The sequence below is a fragment of the Urocampus carinirostris genome, chromosome 5 (assembly GCF_059441175.1).
Source record: "Urocampus carinirostris isolate Australia breed hairy pipefish chromosome 5, RoL_Ucar_1.0, whole genome shotgun sequence".
NCBI lineage: Eukaryota > Metazoa > Chordata > Actinopteri > Syngnathiformes > Syngnathidae > Urocampus > Urocampus carinirostris.
In genome coordinates, this window is record NC_142353.1 from 36,535,591 (window position 1) to 36,553,676 (window position 18,086).

Here is an 18,086-nt window from a genome sequence, read left to right on the forward strand (position 1 = left end):
GCATTACAGTAGTCGAGACGGGAGGTAACAAACGCATGAATTATGATTTCCGCATCCGACTGAGAAAGTATAGGACGAATTTTAGCAATGTTACGGAGATGGAAGAAAGCGGTTCTAGTAATTTTCTTCACATGTGTTTGAAAGGACAGATCAGGGTCGAAAATGACACCTAAATTTTTAAGTGAGTCACTCTGTGTGATGTGGCAATTGTCCAAGTTCACTGCGGTTTTAGAGAATAAGTCACGGGACTTAGAAGGACCAATTACTAACATTTCAGTCTTTTCAGGGTTAAGACGCAGGAAATTGAGTGACATCCACTCTTTTATCTCAGTGAGGCAGGCCTCCAAAGTTCCACAGTTTAGTGTGGTAGATTCCTCCATCGGGAGATAGAGTTGAGTGTCATCTGCGTAACAATGGAAACTGATGTTATACTTGCGAATAATATCACCTAGTGGAAGCATATAAATGCTGAAGAGAAGGGGGCCAAGCACTGAACCCTGCGGAACACCACAAGTTACACTAAATGGCTCAGATGTCAATTCGCCATATTTAACGCAGTGTGTCCTATCTGAGAGGTAAGATCTGAACCATAATAGGACGTTTCCTGAGAGACCAATCCATTTTTCCAACCGTTCTAGCAAGATAATATGGTCCACTGTGTCAAATGCAGCACTAATGTCCAGCAGCAGCAAAAGTGATGATGCGCCCGAGTCCATTGCCCGTAGGAGATCATTGGTTACCTTTATCAGAGCTGTCTCAGTAGAGTGGTTAGCCCTGAATCCTGATTGCATCGATTCAAAGAGATTGTTATCGGACATGAAATCATTCAGCTGCTGTGCCACTACTTTTTCAAGTATTTTAGAAAGAAACGGTAGGTTTGACACAGGTCTATAATTACATAAGTTTTCTGGATCTAGGTTGGGTCGTTTCAGTGTGGGTTTAATGACAGCGGACTTAAAAGCAGCTGGAACTACACCAGAGGCGAGTGATATGTTTAAAATATTTAGAACTGAAGGTGCAAGAACGCCAAAGAGACCTTTAATAAGTGAACCTGGAAGTGGGTCGAACTGGCAAGTCGTCGGTTTGGCAGTATTCACCATCTGTTTAAGATTTTCGAGTGACAGTTCACTAAAACGGGACCAAGTCCCTGGACAGCCACCATGTCGTGCATCTAGGGATTTGAGTGCTTTAGTATGTGTTGAATTAATATTGTCTTTAGCAATTTCTTCCTGTATGCTCTGGATCTTCTTAGTAAAGAAGACCATTATGTCGTGAGCAGAATAGGTGGAGCTATCTGGGATAGTCTGTTGCCTTGTAAGTGATGCTACAGTGTCAAAAAGGGCCTTGGGATTGTTCTTTTGTGACGCAATCACTTTCGAAAGGTAGGCTGATTTTGCAGAGGCCAGGGCCGCTTTATACTTCAACAAACTATCACACCAGATTTGATGGAAAACTTCAAGCTTGGTAGCGCGCCATTTTCTTTCAGTTTTCCTGCATTCTCGTTTAAGGGATCTAGTTTCATCATTAAATAATAATAATAATAATAATAATAATTTCCTTGTATTGTCATTCTGTGTAACAACGTACACAGAACGAAATGTCGATTGCATCTGACCCGATGCAGCCGCAGCCAAGAGAGGGCGCCGCCGACCACTTTTTAAGTCTTAGGAATGACTCGGCCGGGGCGCGAACCCGAACCTCCCAGTCTCAAAGCGGGCGCCTTACCATCTAGGCTACTGAGCAAGGTGTGCGTCTTTTAGGTCGTAATTTATGCCGGATGGGCGCAACTAAATCCAGGGCATTGGCCAGGGTAGCGTTAAATTCATTTAGGAGTGGTTCGATGGAGCCTATGTAGGAAGGAAAGGACGCAACTGCTCCTGGAAGAATATCGGAGAGCTCAGAAACTGTGCCTGTGCTTATATTGCGTCCGGTGAATCCTTCAGTTTTTTTGGTACTACATTTAGCTAGCACCTCAAATGTAACTAAATAATGATCCGAGATAACTGTAGTACACGATAGCACCGCCATGTTTGAGGTTGAAACTCCTCGAGTCAGAACCAAGTCGAGCGTGTTTCCATCTTTATGGGTTGGCAAATCAACCAGTTGATTAAAACCAAAAGCATCAATTATAGACTGAAACGCAACAGTGAGTGAACTGAGTGGAGAGTTCATATGAATGTTAAAGTCCCCCATAATAATATTTTTGTCTGCGTAGGTTACTAGTTCAGACAGAAGTTCGGCGAATTCGTCTAAGAAAGTTGTGTATGGTCCTGGTGCGCGATAGATAGTTATTACGTCAATTGACAATAGGGGGGACCGCATCACAAGAGCCTCAAACGTTTTGTAATTATTAGAGGTACGTGGATTAAATTTAAGCGATTTTTCAGAGATTAGCGCGACACCGCCACCCTTTTTCAACGTGCGTGCTATATGGCTGCTCTCGTAATCTGGGGGAGAAGCATAATTTAGAGCTAAATACTCATCCGGGCGTAACCACGTTTCACAGAGACCAATACAGTTAAGTTTATAATCACGAATAATATTATCTACAAGTAAAGCTTTAGGAGCGAGCGATCTAACATTCAAAAGACCAAATTTTAGCTTTGAATCATTTGACTTAGCTGTAGCCTTTGTAGAGATCGTCACGAGATGCCGGTTGTGTGCGTTGGGCTTCGGTTGTCGGTTTACTCGTAGAATCGACGAAGAAATGATGGTTGGATTAGACAGATCTTCATGTCGTTGCTCCATCAACTTCACACGCTTCCCTGCACGACATCCTCGCTTCTGTTTTCTATCTTTTCGCCGTCTTCGTCTCCGATTTTTCTTCTTTTTCTTCGGTGGAGCGGGAAAGCAGGGCGAACCCGAGTCCCTTTGGAGCTCATTTGGGATGTCGTGGGTGGTATAAAAAGTGCCCGAAAAGTCGAAATTTAGACACCCACCTAGTCGGATGAGCTCCTCCCGACTGTAGGTCTTATTGGCCACGCATGTATCCAAAAAGGAAAGCAGGAGGACAGTTGTAAGTAGTAGGATAACCGGGTAACAATCAGCCGCAACGTAAACACGCGCCGCCATGTTGGAAACCAGCACAGTCTGAAAAACAGTCTGAAAAAAAATACGGTATTTGTAAAAATCATGATAGACCGTGCTCATCTTCCTCCTTATAACTGACGTCATTAAAGTCGTCTTCCCGGGTATGGGAAAGAGACTGAATAAGCCGCAGGGTTGAACATTTGGGAAAAAAGTAGCGGCTTATAGTCCGGAATTTAAGGTACGTTTTTTATGCATTTTAAGACAAGTACGACGTACTAGAAAATCTGTACGGAAAAACGCAAGTTTGTCAAATCGCATGTGTCTGGCGATAGATTGTGGCTACCTGCCATAATGTAAAGGTTAATGTTAGTGCAGCCTGCGCGAGTTTAATACAGATGCTACATTTGTGCTTATCAGTTAAGCAGTGCTCAAACAAAACACGCTAACGTTTGAGATCGGTGTAAATTCACCATGTTGAGGTTTTTCCTTGCCCTCATGTTGGTTCCAGATCAGGGGATGATGTAATAATAGTCTGAAAAATAGTCTGTGTAATAACCTGTGCAGCCCTTTGAGACTCATTGTGATTAAGGGCTATACAAATAAAAATGACTTGACTTTAAAATCACAAGGAGTCTCAAAGGACTGTACAGACCACAGACTAGTATGACACCATCCCCTGATCTAAAACCTACATGAGGGCAAGGAAAAACTCAAAAACCTCAACATGAGGAAAATGAAGAAACCTTGAGAAGGGACCGCACATGAAAATCCCCCTTCCAGGATGATCAGGCTGCAATAACAAATAATACACATATATTGTCAACATGAAATTTATGTCATTCCTAAACAAAAGAATAGAAGTGTTTTAAGCCTAGCATAAATTTCAACAGATTAGCTGTTTCAATTATCGTTTGCAAAACTGATCGCAGACTATTTTTTAAGTTGAAATGTGGAACGAGGGTCCGACGGGGCGTGGAAAGAGACAGTCAATGCTGTTGTACTGAAGCTTAAACGACATTGACTGCATCTTACATGGAAGTGTCTGCGACCCAACGTCACTCAGACCCTAGTAACTCAGGTCTGAAGGAACTAGGATCTAGTTCCTTCAGACTCTCGTTCCATCAGACCCTAGTTCCTAGTAAATTGAGTTTGAAACTCCTGCTTTGATTAATTCTGGATCCGCATCCAGTTCGGGTAGCTCCAATGAAAGAAACATGATAAGATTTGTTTCAATCTCGCCACAGGGGGCAGTCGTCTGTTTTTAAGTGAAATCCACCCCAAAAGCAACCATCGAAGAAGAAAGTGCGGAAGTTGGTGCCTCTGTTCCGAAAAACAGTCAACGCCAACCGAATTAAGTTGAGCTGACGAATATACGTCAAAAAAATTGATTAAAATAATAAGAAATCAACTTATAATCTCACATATTGGATATCTAAAGGAGTAATGGCGTCCGAGGATGAGAGCAAACAAGACCAACAACTTGAAGCTGCTGACAACGACCGTACCCCGATTTATGTTCAAGGTCAGTCCGCTAGCCTACTTTTTAAATTGAAATATAAATCGGAACAAATTACAGTTCTTTATTATTTTCAAACGACATTTGAAGCATGAGAAAAGTTTAAATTCTGCAACTGAATAAAAGATAGTTTACGTATTAAAAATTGTCCAGATTGTATTTTCCTTTGCAATGTCTAACCCTACCATAAATTATATCGATGTCAAGCTTACAATACTTAAAGGGACAGTGTGTAATCTTTTCATGACGCTGTATTGTTTTGTGCAACCGAAAACGAGTGCTACAAGGCACAAGGGAGAACAGAAACCACAGAGACTTAAAGGGACCAAACATTTGGCTTTTTGCTTTGTTTGGTCCAGCATTTTGCTAAGAGTAAAAAGGGAAACGAGGAAAATAAGGAAAATGGAATAAAGACAACAGATAAATAAGAAAATGGAAGGGAGGAAAGAAGAGGAAACGGTAGAAATAAATAGAAGTATACAAGAAACGAGAGAACAAAAAGAAGGGAAAAATAACAAAAGAAACAAGAGAAAATTAAAAAAAGAAGAAATAAGAAAAAAGCAAGAAAAAAAACAGAAGGAAAATGAAATGGACCCGTCTTTGGTTCCTAGGTGAGACTCATTTTATGTCAAATAAATACAAACTTCTCCACCTACGAGTATCTACATAAATGCACATTAATATCATTGTTCAAGTATTTCTGCACCTTATTCGAATCAATATTGTTTTTTTAAATGAAGTGTTTTACCACTAGAGGCGCTATATAATACACACTGTCCTTTTAACAATTTTAACCCCAATTTTGAGATACAATATGTCTGAAAATGTCTCACTCTATTCAGGCATCACAGATGGTCATGATACACCTCCCGAGAAATCTCAAGGTTCGGCATCAAGCTTTGAGCGCAAAGATCCCCGATGCCCCAATGTAAAAGCAGAAGTAGAGGGTCTTCAGCGCACTCACGTGAAAGAAGAAGAAGAGGACTTCCCACTGACCATCATCTGCGTGAAAAGCGAAGATGACGAAAAAGAATCAGTCGAGTGGCCAAAGCTACAGCATCACAGTCCACGTGGAGGACCGCCGCTACCAGAAAACAAGGAGGAACACGATCCGGACTTTGATCTACTCAAAGAGACCAGATGCTCGGAAAAAACCCCGTCGGGCGATGCGGAAACTGACAGTGAGAAACCGTCCTCTAAAACCACAAAAACATACGTGGGAGAAAAACCCTTTAGCTGCCCATTCTGTGGTAAAAAGTTTGCCCGAAAGGAACATATGCAGACACACGTGAGGATACACACAGGAGAAAAACCTTTTACTTGCTCAACTTGTGGTAAAGCCTTCCCTCATAAGGAAACCATGATAGCGCACAAGAGATCTCACACCGGAGAAAATCCTTTCCGTTGCTCCATTTGCGGTAAAACGTACTCTCGACAAACGCACGTGAACGCGCACATGAGAAAACACACGGGAGAGAAACCTTTCCCTTGCTCCGTGTGCGGAAAAATGTTCTCTCAAAAGCCCAATATGGTCAAACACATGAGAATACACACGGGGGAAAGACCTTTTTCCTGCTTGTTTTGTAACAAAACGTTCCTTCATAAGTCGCATCTGGAATCGCACGTGAAAATACACACCGGGGAAAAACCCTTTACCTGTGCGGTCTGTGAGCAAACCTTCTCCCAGAAGCAGAATCTGGTGTGCCACATGAGAACGCACACGGGAGAAAAACCTTTCAGTTGCCCGATGTGTGGCGGGAGCTTTTCAAAAAGTAAGACTCTGACCGCGCATATGAAGAGGACACACAACAACGAAATAACAATGCTGGGTGATAATCCCCCGCAGTAGCACAACAACTCGAAACAGATTTTCATGAATATATTTAAATCATTTATGTGTTCTAGGAATAGACTCATGTTTGTTATCAATAGTGTTATTATGAGACAGTTACCAAACGCTTAGGAAATCTGTCCACATTATTAAAGGGACAGTGTGCATTGTTTAAAAGAAAATGATTGAATCAGAAGAAAAATACATCAACTATTATATGAATGTACATTTTTTTAAATACTGGTAGGTGGGGAAATTCTTATTTATTTATTTATACCCATCTTGTTGCTAAGTGTACAAGCGTTCTTTTATTTTTTTTGCTTTTTTCTGATTGTTTTCCTTTGTTTTGTTTGTATATTCTTTTTTCTGACTTTTTTTGTGTGTCTCATCTTTTTTTTATTCTTTTTGTCCTCACTTTTTTCTTTGTTTGTCCAATTATTTCTATGTATGTTTTCTTCTTTTTTCTTTGATTTTCAGATTTTTTCTTTTTGTCCTTATTTGATCTTTCTTCTTTTTTTTTTATCTTATTTTCTATTTTGTTCTTTTTCGTTCTGTTTTCTCCCTTATCCCTCTTGTTTTCTCTTCTATTTTATTCCCCCTTTTTTCTGTTTCCTCTTTTTCTTTTTTTTCTCTTTCACAAAAAGCTGGGCAAAAAAAAGAAGCAGGGAAAAACGGTGCATTTTGGTCACTTTGAGTCTCCGTAGTTTGTATTTTTCCCGGTTCTTTTTTTTTTGCGTTCACTCGTTTGTTTCACTACACAATACAGCGACATCTAGTGGTCAAATAACATCCCTGTAATTCCTGTTTCAAATACAATGGCTGTCTACAGATTGCTTCAGACCAAGAGTCTTTAGGAACACGGTAGATTTTAAAGATCTTAACTAGATATGAAGCGAACGCTCAAATTCGAGGGTATAACGTGAGAACGGGCACTTTCTCAATGATTCATCAATCATCGTTCGGGTTCTTGCCAAATCGAGGTAAATAGTGTCACACATCGACTGAATCCGCCTCATGCGCTTTTTAACTTATTTGAAAAAAATAAACTAAAATTCAAAAATGGCTTCCTCCTTTCTTCACCTTACATTTGATCACAACAGTTAAATAGGTCGTTTATTTGATTATTTAAGTTCATCTAAAGGTTGGGAATTAAGGTCAAATGCAGTAGGTTTGAACATTGTGTTTTAGTTAGGGCCTCTTAGTGGTTATAAAACGTAATGACAAGACAATATTGTTTTAAATATCCATTAAGTGCACCGCTTATCCTCAGTAGGGTCGCGGGGGTGCTGGAGCCCATCCCAGCTATCTTCGGGCAGTGGTTGGAGACACCCTGAACTGGTTGCCAGCCAATCGCAGGGCACAAAAAGCCATACAACCACTTGCTCATTCACACCTAGGGTGATTTCAGACCGGCCAATTAACCTGACATGCATGTTTTTGGAATGTGGGAGGAAACCGGAGTACCCGGAGGAAACCCACGCAAGCACGGGGAGAACATGCAAACTCCACACAGGAGGTTCGATATCATGAACTCAGAACTGTGCCTCACAAGCGCTAACCACTGCGCTGCCGTGCTGCCCTTGTTTTGAATGCTAAGCAAAAATATATCAACTATCATGTACCTGTGATTTTTTGAAATACTTGTAAGTAGAGAAAAGTGTATTGATTTTACATATGATTGATACTCACCTGTCTGCTATCTTGCCCCCCAAAAACCAAAAACATTGGTTAAAAAAAAAGAGAAGAAAAACGGTGGAGTTTGGTGACTTGTGAATGTAGGTTTTTTTTCCGTTGTGCTGTTTAGCACTCGTTTTCGATGGCACTACACAACTCAATGACTTCTTGTGGCTAAATATTACATAGTGTCCTAAAAAGTAACACCCCATAAAGGATATTATATTGCTGCATATAAAAAAACTCGTATCTGGTTCTCATTATGAACAATACAGATGCTGCCATACTTAGGAACGATTGTTCGTAAGTTGAATTTGTTTGTAAGTTGCTTCAGTGCTATATTTGGTATGTTTAAGGTTTATATAGTATGTTTAAGGCTTGTATAAGTAACCTGTATTGTTTTCTACTAAAAAATAAACATTTCACAAAATAATATACTCTATAAAGATAAATAAAGTTAAGTTTAACTTACTTTTGGAAGATGCGCTTCAAAGGGTCCTCCGTGGTAAAAAGTGGCCGAAAAAAAGCGTTCCATTTTCTCAACCGCATGAAGCTTTCTTATTCCACTTTCATTTCAGAAGAAACGGCTCGCCTCTTCTTTACACCGACCATATGGAATGGGTGCATGAGATATTAAACAATAAAAATGTCAAGGTTCTAGAGATACAGTATAGAATGTTTACACACTAACTGGGAAGAGGAAACGGATTTCTTCTTCGGGGTGGATGCTGGGTGACCTCTCACAGCGCCACACGCCGGTAGTGGCGGAAAGGAGCACTACAGTAACGTCCTGTACTCGGAAAAAGGTGCACACAATGCAAAATCCAACTTACAGCAATAATTAATTAATAATAATTTCCTTTGTATTGTCATTCTTTGTAACAATGTACACAGAACGAAATGTCGATACACCTGACCCGTTGTAGCGAGCCGATGCAGCCGCAGCCAACAGAGGGCGCTGCCATTTTACCAATTAGGTATGACTCGGCCGAGGCGCGAACCAGCGACCTCCCAGTCTCAAAGCGGGCACACTACCATCTAGGCTACTGAGCTGGTAGCAATGTCTGTGTCTGGATATTTTTCAACATCCTGAAAAAAATGATTATATCTACCGTTTTTCGTAAATTGAATGGTCGTAAGTAGGGCATATTTATGGTTGGTTGGTGGCACCATTTCCTGTGGTGTGTCTTGGGCGAGGACAACCTGGTGGCGCCCATCCCTCTCCAGGCCAACATATGTTTCCACCCGGTCTCGAACCGGGGACCTTTCACGTGTTAGGCGAATGATCCAACTACTTTACTATGGAAACATACTGTATTTGACATTTTTTTTATTAAACTGTTATTTCCACAGATAATTTATAAGAATATACCATGGGAGGGGGGGGTCCTGCCTGGGCCAACTTTGAGAAAAAATATTTGAAAATATTTCAGAAAACCTATTTAATAATAATATTCATTTCTTACTTGAAATACATATATATTTGGTGTTTGGAATTCAGTTTTTCTGGCATCAATTTTTTTTATTATTGAGATCAATTTTAATGTGCAGTACTAATTTTGGTAAAAATAGAAATAAACATGCACCATTCATACATAATTACTGTTGTGATGAATATCGGCGATTCTGGACATGCTTTTCGGATGATGTCATCAAAAAATGTCTCTTTTGTTACCTCGTTCCAAAGTGTGACTCTGTGTGTGTTTTGTAGGATTGGTGAAAAAATTGGATTAATGATTAATTAATTTAACTTAACTTAAACTAATTTGGGCTAGACAAAGATGGCGGCGCCCTGTTCGGCTGTGGCTGCATCGTCTTGCAACTTTTTTTTTTTTGCACGTCGGCCATAAGATCCAGTCTTCGACTCAGTTTTGATGGCGCACAAAGTCGGCTCGAACTGCAGATTAAGATACGATCGCAGTTTTCTTTTTTGCTGGATATGCGATCATCCAGACATCAAGCGCTCGGTGTTTATTAGCCACAGACTGCTATGTCAACAAGACCCAGCGGCCTACAAGGCAGCGAAGCAGAGTGGCAAGACAGCGGCGTGACCGCCGAACGAGGACATCAAGCGCTCGGTGCTACGACCACTTGACATCAAGCGCTCGGTGCTACGACCACTCGGGAGTGTTTATTAGCCACGGACTGCTATGTCAACAAGACCCAGCGGCCTACAAAGCAGCGAAGCAGAGTGGCAAGACAGCGGCGTGACGAGGAAGCGGGCCGGGCTAACAGCTAGGCTAAAGGCTAACCCTTCTAACATTCATTTTGCTCTCCAACGTTCGCGCTCTGGACAATAAACTGGACCATTTAACAACTGGAAGTGGCATCGAACCGCGAGATGACAAACTGCTGCGCTAAAATTCTGACGAAGACATGGTTAATCTTATCTATCCCGCCTGACGTTCAAAGAAACTGTGCGGGTCAGATGTATCGACATTTCGTTCTGTATACACGTGTACACGAATGACAATAAAGTAAATCTGAATCTGAATCTGAATCTAATCCCCACAAATTTGAAAAAAAATAATCAAAGAGCCTACTCATTGCGTGTTTGTTAGGACAAAAACCAAAAACTAATGCTATTAGCAAAAAACACACTTTTGAGACAAATTTTATTTTTGTTTTCTTTTGAGTTCGATGGTTTCTCTTCAGTTCACAAACTGGAAGTACAGATCGGAGTTCAATTTCAGAACTAACATCCACTAATAAGTGTGACTGACATAGCTAGGTCTAATTTTTGCTTATTCGGTATTTGCAGGAGTGATTCGCATGTCTGTGGCATAGCTCTGAGTTCATGGGTTCAAATCCAGCTACCAGCCTTCCTGTGTGGAGTTTGCATGGTCTCCCCGTGCTTGCGTGGGTTTCCTCCGGGCACTCCGGTTTCCCTCATTTCAAAAACATACATGTCAGGTTAATCAGCCAGTGTGAATGAGCAAGTGAGATCTCTCTCTGTGCGCCCTGAGACTGGCTGGCAACCAGTTCACGGTGTCCCCTGCCTACTGCCTGAAGTCAGCTGTGATGGCCTCCATTGTGTTCCTACCACTTAAGGGAAGTTGAGTCATGTTTATTTGAATAGCCCTTAAACACAAAGAGTCTCAAAGGACTGCACCTACCACAGTTTATTGTAAACCACAGACTATTATGACACCATCCCCTGATCTAAAACCTACATGAGGGCAAGGAAAAACTCAAGAACCTCAACATGAGGAAAATGGAGAAACCTTGAAAAGAGACCACATATGAGGTCACCCCCCTTCCAGAAAAAAAGCCAAATTTCTCACTTCTTTGGCCTTCTAACAAGTTTAGCAATTTCAAACACCGTCATCCGATACTGCTTGTATCAGATATCTGAGACCACGCAATTTAAGACTTTTCAAGACCTTTTTTAATGTTTTTTGAAATCAAATTTAAGACCAAGTCCACAAAGAACACAATTGAAATATCTAACCATCCATCCACCTATCTATTTTATGCAGCCCTTATGCTCACTAGGGGGTGCAGAAGCCCACAATTGACAAAAATCAAACAAATTTTAAAAAACACATGAAATAAAGGCAATCTTAAGCAAATTATTATTCAAATTCTTTTTAAATCACATTTTGGTCCAGTTGAATAATTTACATCTGGAAAACATAGCATAGAGATGGATAACCTGGAGCTACAAGTGGTGGGAAACAGCTATATTCCTGACTCTGGTAATCTCTTACCCGATGCTGGTGTGCAGCTAGCCAGCTTAGAAGATTTAGACATGGAAAACGATACATAAAAAGGATGTTTACAGGACTTCCTGGATCTTCAGTCAAGTCTGGCAGATAACTACTAATTTCATAGAACTCTTCTGCTACACGTATGAAGTCTTTTTAGCCTGATGCATGAAAAATGACTTTGAACAAGTTCAAACAAATAGAAATCTTATTAATGTCTTCAAATTTAAGAGACGTATCACTATCAATTAAGGCCTTTTTATAAGAATAATGAATTGAATGTTTTTTAAGACTTTTTAAAGATCTGCGGGAACCCTGCTCCAACACCCCCGAGACCCTTGTGAGGATAAGCGGTGCAGATAACGGACGGATGGTATTTTCAGGATTCAATTTGAGGAGAATGTGGAAAATCACAAGTTGTCAAGACCCCTTCAAATGCTTTGGATGGTCATCCAGCACTTGGATAAGGGTTATGTCCCATGCTTTTGTCTGGGAGGGCTCACCCCTTGCCTTGATCCCTGTGTTAAACAAAACAATATTGGTTTTACTTAAAGGTGGGGAGCGTCCTTTGAAGTGTCCTTCAAAAACTTCTGCTATAATGGATAAAACGAAATATTTGCACAATTACAGATGTTCCATAATATAATACATAATTGTGTGCCCAAAGGGTGTAGACTCGAGCAAAATCTTGTTAATCCTTATAATTTAACGTGTGACAAAGACATATTCAAAATTAAAACGAGAAAAAAAGACCCTGCCCACAAAATAGGGGAAATCAACTTCTCAGTGGTAAATGGTTTGGATTTATATCTACTGGACTGTCTCAGAAAATTAGAATATTGTGATAAAGTTCTTTATTTTCTGTAATGCAATTAAAAAAACAAAAATGTCATACATTCTGGATTCATTACGCATCAACTGAACTTTTTCAAGCCTTTTATTATTTGAATATTGCTGAATTTGGCTTACAGCTGAAAAAAACTCAAAAATCCTATCTCAAAATATTAGAATACTTCCTCAGACCAAGTAAAAAATAATTTTATAACAGCAAAACTAAATCAAACATTTGAAAATGTCCATTGATGCACTCAGTACTTGGTTGGGAATCCTTTTGCACGGATTACTGCATCAATCCGGCGTGGCATGGAGGCAATCAGCCTGTGGCATTGCTGAGGTGTTATTGATGCCCAGGATGCTTCGATAGCGGCCTTCAGCTCATTTGCATTTGTAGGTCTGGTGTCTTTCATCTTCTTCTTAACTATACCCCACAAATTCTCGATGGGGTTCAGGTCAGGGGAATTAGCAGGCCAATCAAGGACAGTGATGCCATGGTCAGTGCACCAGTTACTGGTGGTTTTGGCACTGTGGGCAGGTGCCAGATCATGCTGGAAAATGAAATCCTCATCTCCATAGGGCTTTTCAGCAGATGGAAGCATGTAGTGCTCTAAAATCTCTTGGTACACAGTTGCATTTACTCTGGACTTGATGAAACACAGTGGACCAACACCAGCAGCTGACATGGCTCCCCAAACCATTGCTGACTGTGGGAACTTCACACTGGATTTCAAGCAACTTGGATTTTGCTCCTCTCCAGCCTTTCTCCAGACTCTGGCGCCTTGACTTCCAAATGAAATGCAAAACTTGCTTTCGTCTGAAAAGAGGACTTTGGACCACTCTGCAACTGTCCAGTGCTTCTTCTCCAAAGCCCAAGTCAGACGCTTCTTCCGTTGTCTTGAGTTCAGAAGTGGCTTGACCATGGGAATACGGCTATTGTAGCCCATTTCCCGGACACGTCTGTGAACTGTGGCTTTTGATACCTGGACTCCAGCTTCAGCCCACTGTCTTTGAAGCTCCCCCATATTCTGGAAGCGGCTCTTCTTCACAATTTTGTTAAGGCTGCGGTCATCTCTCTTGGTTGTGCAGCGTTTCCGGCCACATTTTTCCCTTCCAACAGACTTTTTGTGGATATGCTTTGAAACTGCACTCTGTGAACAGCCTGCTCTTTGAGAAATTTCTTTTTGTGTCTTACCCTCCTGATGAAGGGTATCAATGATGGTCCTCTGGACAGCAGTCAGATCAGCAGTGATTTAGTTTACTGAACCAAGCTGAGTGTTTTTAAGGCTCAGGAAACCCTCGCAAGGTGTTTCGAGTTAATTAGATGATTCAGGTGATTAGTTGAATAGCCTACTTGTATACTTTTTCATGATATTCTAATATTTTGAGATAGGATTTTTGAGTTTTCTTAAGCTGTAAGCCAAATTCAGCAATATTAAAATAATAAAAGGCTTGAAATAGTTCAGTTGATGTGTAATGAATCCAGAATGTATGACATTTTTGTTTTTTTAATTGCATTACAGAAAATAAAGAACTTTATCACAATATTCTAATTTTCTGAGACAGTCCAGTATATATGTAACCGCGGTGTACCTGTCCCACCAAAGATCCACATTCACGCTGGACTGGATGATGAGGTTTTTATAACAGTTGCTGCAAATGAATGAGTCACAACACGTAGTTAGCCTTCTCTGCTGGCTTTGATCTCTTTGATCGTTGGCAGCTCGTTGTAGACTGCCCAAAACATATCAAAGAGCTTTCTTTACATTTTAGAATATCAACCATCACAATACATTTTTACATCCATTTTAACAAGATACTTTTAACAAGAGATCGTATAGTGTTTTTTTTAACGTTTACAATGAATTCAACATATTTTTCTTTAGTCTGAATTTCAACCAACATCATCATTTTTATATATCTGAGAAAATCGAAATAATAACAATAATGAGTACAAAAACGGATACAATTTACCTGCAAATGAATGAGTACAACACAACACGTGGTAAGCTTCTCTGCTGGCTTTGATCTCTATAAGGGTAATTAGCATTTTAGCACAACATGCAACGTCTGGCAAAACTAACATAAAAGGCGACAGAAACAAAACGAAAATAAATCCAAACAGCTTGACAACATCAATCACATTACTGTGCATGTTGAGAGAATTAGCAGCTTTGGTTTTAATGTTTAAAATTAACTTTGTGCGGAGCACCAAAAGATCGTGTCTTACCGTTGGCCACTCGTTGTAGACTGCCAAAAACCCCGCCTTCCGGTCACATGTCAAAAGCCAAACCAAACCCTACCCCATACCAGCAGGTGGCACTGTTGGACTCATCATTGAAGGACACCTACATAAAAACTATACAACATATTTCAGCAGGAATTTCAATAAAACAAAAGTTATTATTACACCCGTTACATATATATATATATATATATATATATATATATATATAGTGCTTTTCAAGTCACCAAAGCGCATTACAATGTGCTCCACACTAGTGAAGAAATAAAAACAGCAAAGATCAGGGAATAGTAAAGCTCAAGAATAACCAATAAACAACAGATTACAGAAATCCTTAAAGCTACAAGTCCAAAACCCAGGAGTAGGCAAGACTGGGAATCAAGCCTGCTATTACACCACTATCGACTGCAAAATCTAATACTCAAAGTAACTCTTGATATATTAATGTTCCTTAGGATATTTATTTAAAAAAACACACAGTACTGGATCGTTTTTTTTTATTCATAAAATTTAAGAAAATGTTTAATTAATTGAATACTTTTTCAGGTTCCTCAATGGCTTTTCAGTAAGGGTGAGCAGGTCAATCTGAATATTTTAACTGAGCAAGTACTCATGGGGGGTTAGTGCCCACCCACGGACGCGCTCTGCCCACCAGTATAAAACTGGACGTCGTGGTAAGTAAAGGCAGTCTGGAAAATAATGAGAAATAAAGACAAAGGAAGATTGTGAGGCTTATTTAAGGCTTTTTTTTCGTTTTTTTTTGTCTATTTGTGGTCCATGTAGACCAAGGGTGTCCAAACTTTTCAGAAAGCGGGCCAGATTTGGTAAAGTGAAAATGTATGAGGGCCGACTATTCGGCTTTGCGTTCTTTGAACAGTTTTTAATTCATGAATTCATCCTCAGTGAATAGTTTTCAGCGCTTGGCGTTCAGCAGCACGGCCTCGCAGCTCTCCTTTGTACCATTTTCGTTTGACTCGCAGGGTCTCATAAAAAAGTGCAGCAGTGCCGTTAAAACAGCTTCCATTTGCTTGCCCTTTTCACAGTGTTCGTTCACGATTAGGTTTTTGTAGCACGTTTGGGCTGGCAGTGCCTCTTGAAATTACATTTTTTAAAAACAGTCACAGTCTCTTGGCAAATTAGGATTTGTTTCAGATTTGGGTGAAAAAACTACTCGAATTTTCTCTCAGTCAGTTTTCTTTTTTATTTCCACATGTTGTAAATAGGGTGGGCTTAAAATCTCACAGAAATCCAAAAGCAAGGTGGCCAAATGATTTTATATTGCTTTCAACATAACTGGCGAGCCACATATTATTAATTTTATGACAGAGGCCGAGGGCCAATAAAAATTTGACCACGGGCCGTAAATGGCCCCCGGGCCGGACTTTAGACAAACCTGATGTAGACCTATTGTACATGAAGTATATCAGCTTCAATTAAAAAAATGGTCATTTCAATGAAAACTACTAATTCAAATTAATGTCAGGAACTTTAAGCGAAAGAACAAAGTTAAAAAAAAAGACAAATTCATAAATTTTTTACTATTTTTTTAGTAAGATCAATATCATTAAAATAAGTCAAAATTTGGCTCATTTTTCTGCTTTTTATGCATAAAGCAAATTAAGTAATCCCCTGATTACCTTATGTGTGGTCCCTTTTCAAGGTTTCTTCATTTTCCTCACGTTGAGATTTTTGAGTTTTTCCTTGCCCTCATGTAGGTTTTAGATCAGGGGAGGGTGTCATCATAGTCTCTGGTTTGCAATAGTCTGAGGTCTGGGCAGCTCTTTGAGACTCCTTGTGATTAAAGGCGTCACAAATAACATGACTTGACTGTAAGAGGACATTTTCTTGAACAAATTGGCACACTCCAAAAATCTTTGGGTAAAAAATAACCCAATATTTGGTTGCCGTGCATGTTTTAAACAAAATATCAACCTTGCTATTATTTTGAAAAAAAAATGACAAAACTGCTTTACTTGAAGGGGCATTTCCTTGTAAAATGTCATTAGTGTTGGGTCAAAATCATTTTTTTTCATGGGATTTTTAATTAACAAACAAAACGGGTCAACAAAAAAGCATTTTAAAGCGCTTTGAGGAGTCTTCAGTGGTTTGAGAAGTGCTATATAAATGCAAATTAAATACAAAAAAAGAAAAAATAAGTTAAAAGCTGGGAAAAAGGAAAAAATAGTAAAAAAAAAAAAAATCAAAAAGGAAAAAAATAAAGAAGTAAAATGGAAAAAAGCAAATAAGAAAAATGCGGGGGCAGGGTGTAAAAAGCTAGGGGATTAAAGAAACAAAATAAAAAAGGAAATTCGAAAAAAAAAAAAAACAGGTTTTGTGGGGTCACTTTGTTCAATACATTATTAATAATAATAATGTAATATGCCCTGCGATTGGCTGGCAACCAGTTCAGGGTGTCCCCTGCCCACTGCCCGGAGATGGCTGGGATGGGCTCCAGCCCCCCCGCGACCCTAATGAGGATAAGCGGTACGGCTGATGAGATGAGATAATGTAATATTCTGCACAAAATAGATGAATACGTTTTTCTACAAATCTATTTATTCTACTCAATTAAAATAACGTTGATTTTTCACTCTACTGTGACATTTTAACTCATTTAAACTTTTTTTATACTAACTTTAATTAGAATCCCTGCATGACACAACGTAATGTCTATCAAAGATCTGGACTTTTCAGTGCAACGACAGATACATTATAAGAATAAACTATACATTTTTAAAAAAGCTAATAGTGAAACACATCCCTGAAAAACACTAGAAACAGTACTGTACAAAACCATATTGGGGTAATAATACATTCACGCTGGACTGGATAATGAGGTTTTTATTATAGTTGCTGCAAAGGAATGAGTTACAACACGTGGTAAGCTTCTCTGCTGGCTTTGATCTCGTTGGCAGCTCGCTGTAGACTGCCCAAAACATATCAAATAGCTTTCTTTTCAGTTTACATAAAATACATTTTAGAATATCAACCATCACAATGCATTTTTACATCCATTTTAACAAGATACTTTTAACAAGAGATCGTATAGTGTTTTTTTAACGTTTGCAATGAATTCAAGTTTTCTTTAGTCTGAATTTCAACCAACATCTTCCTTTATATATATATATATGAGAAAATAGAAATAATAACAATAATGAGTATAAAAACGGGTACAATTTACCTGCAAATAAATGAGTCACAACACAAGACGTGGTAAGCTTCTCTGCTGGCTTTAATCTCTAAAAGGGG

The 18,086-nt window shown here is 39.5% G+C and overlaps 1 protein-coding gene across 1 annotated transcript; it reads left to right on the forward strand.

Annotated features, from left to right (window-relative positions):
• Nucleotides 1-4,345: 4,345 nt before the first annotated feature.
• LOC148366189 (uncharacterized) lies at nt 4,346-8,104 on the forward strand. Its single transcript, XM_088336629.1, has 2 exons — nt 4,346-4,552; nt 5,389-8,104. Exons 1-2 carry the CDS (start codon nt 4,474-4,476, stop codon nt 6,393-6,395), a joined length of 1,086 nt encoding a protein of 361 aa, XP_088192755.1. The 5' UTR covers nt 4,346-4,473; the 3' UTR covers nt 6,396-8,104.
• Nucleotides 8,105-18,086: the final 9,982 nt, after the last annotated feature.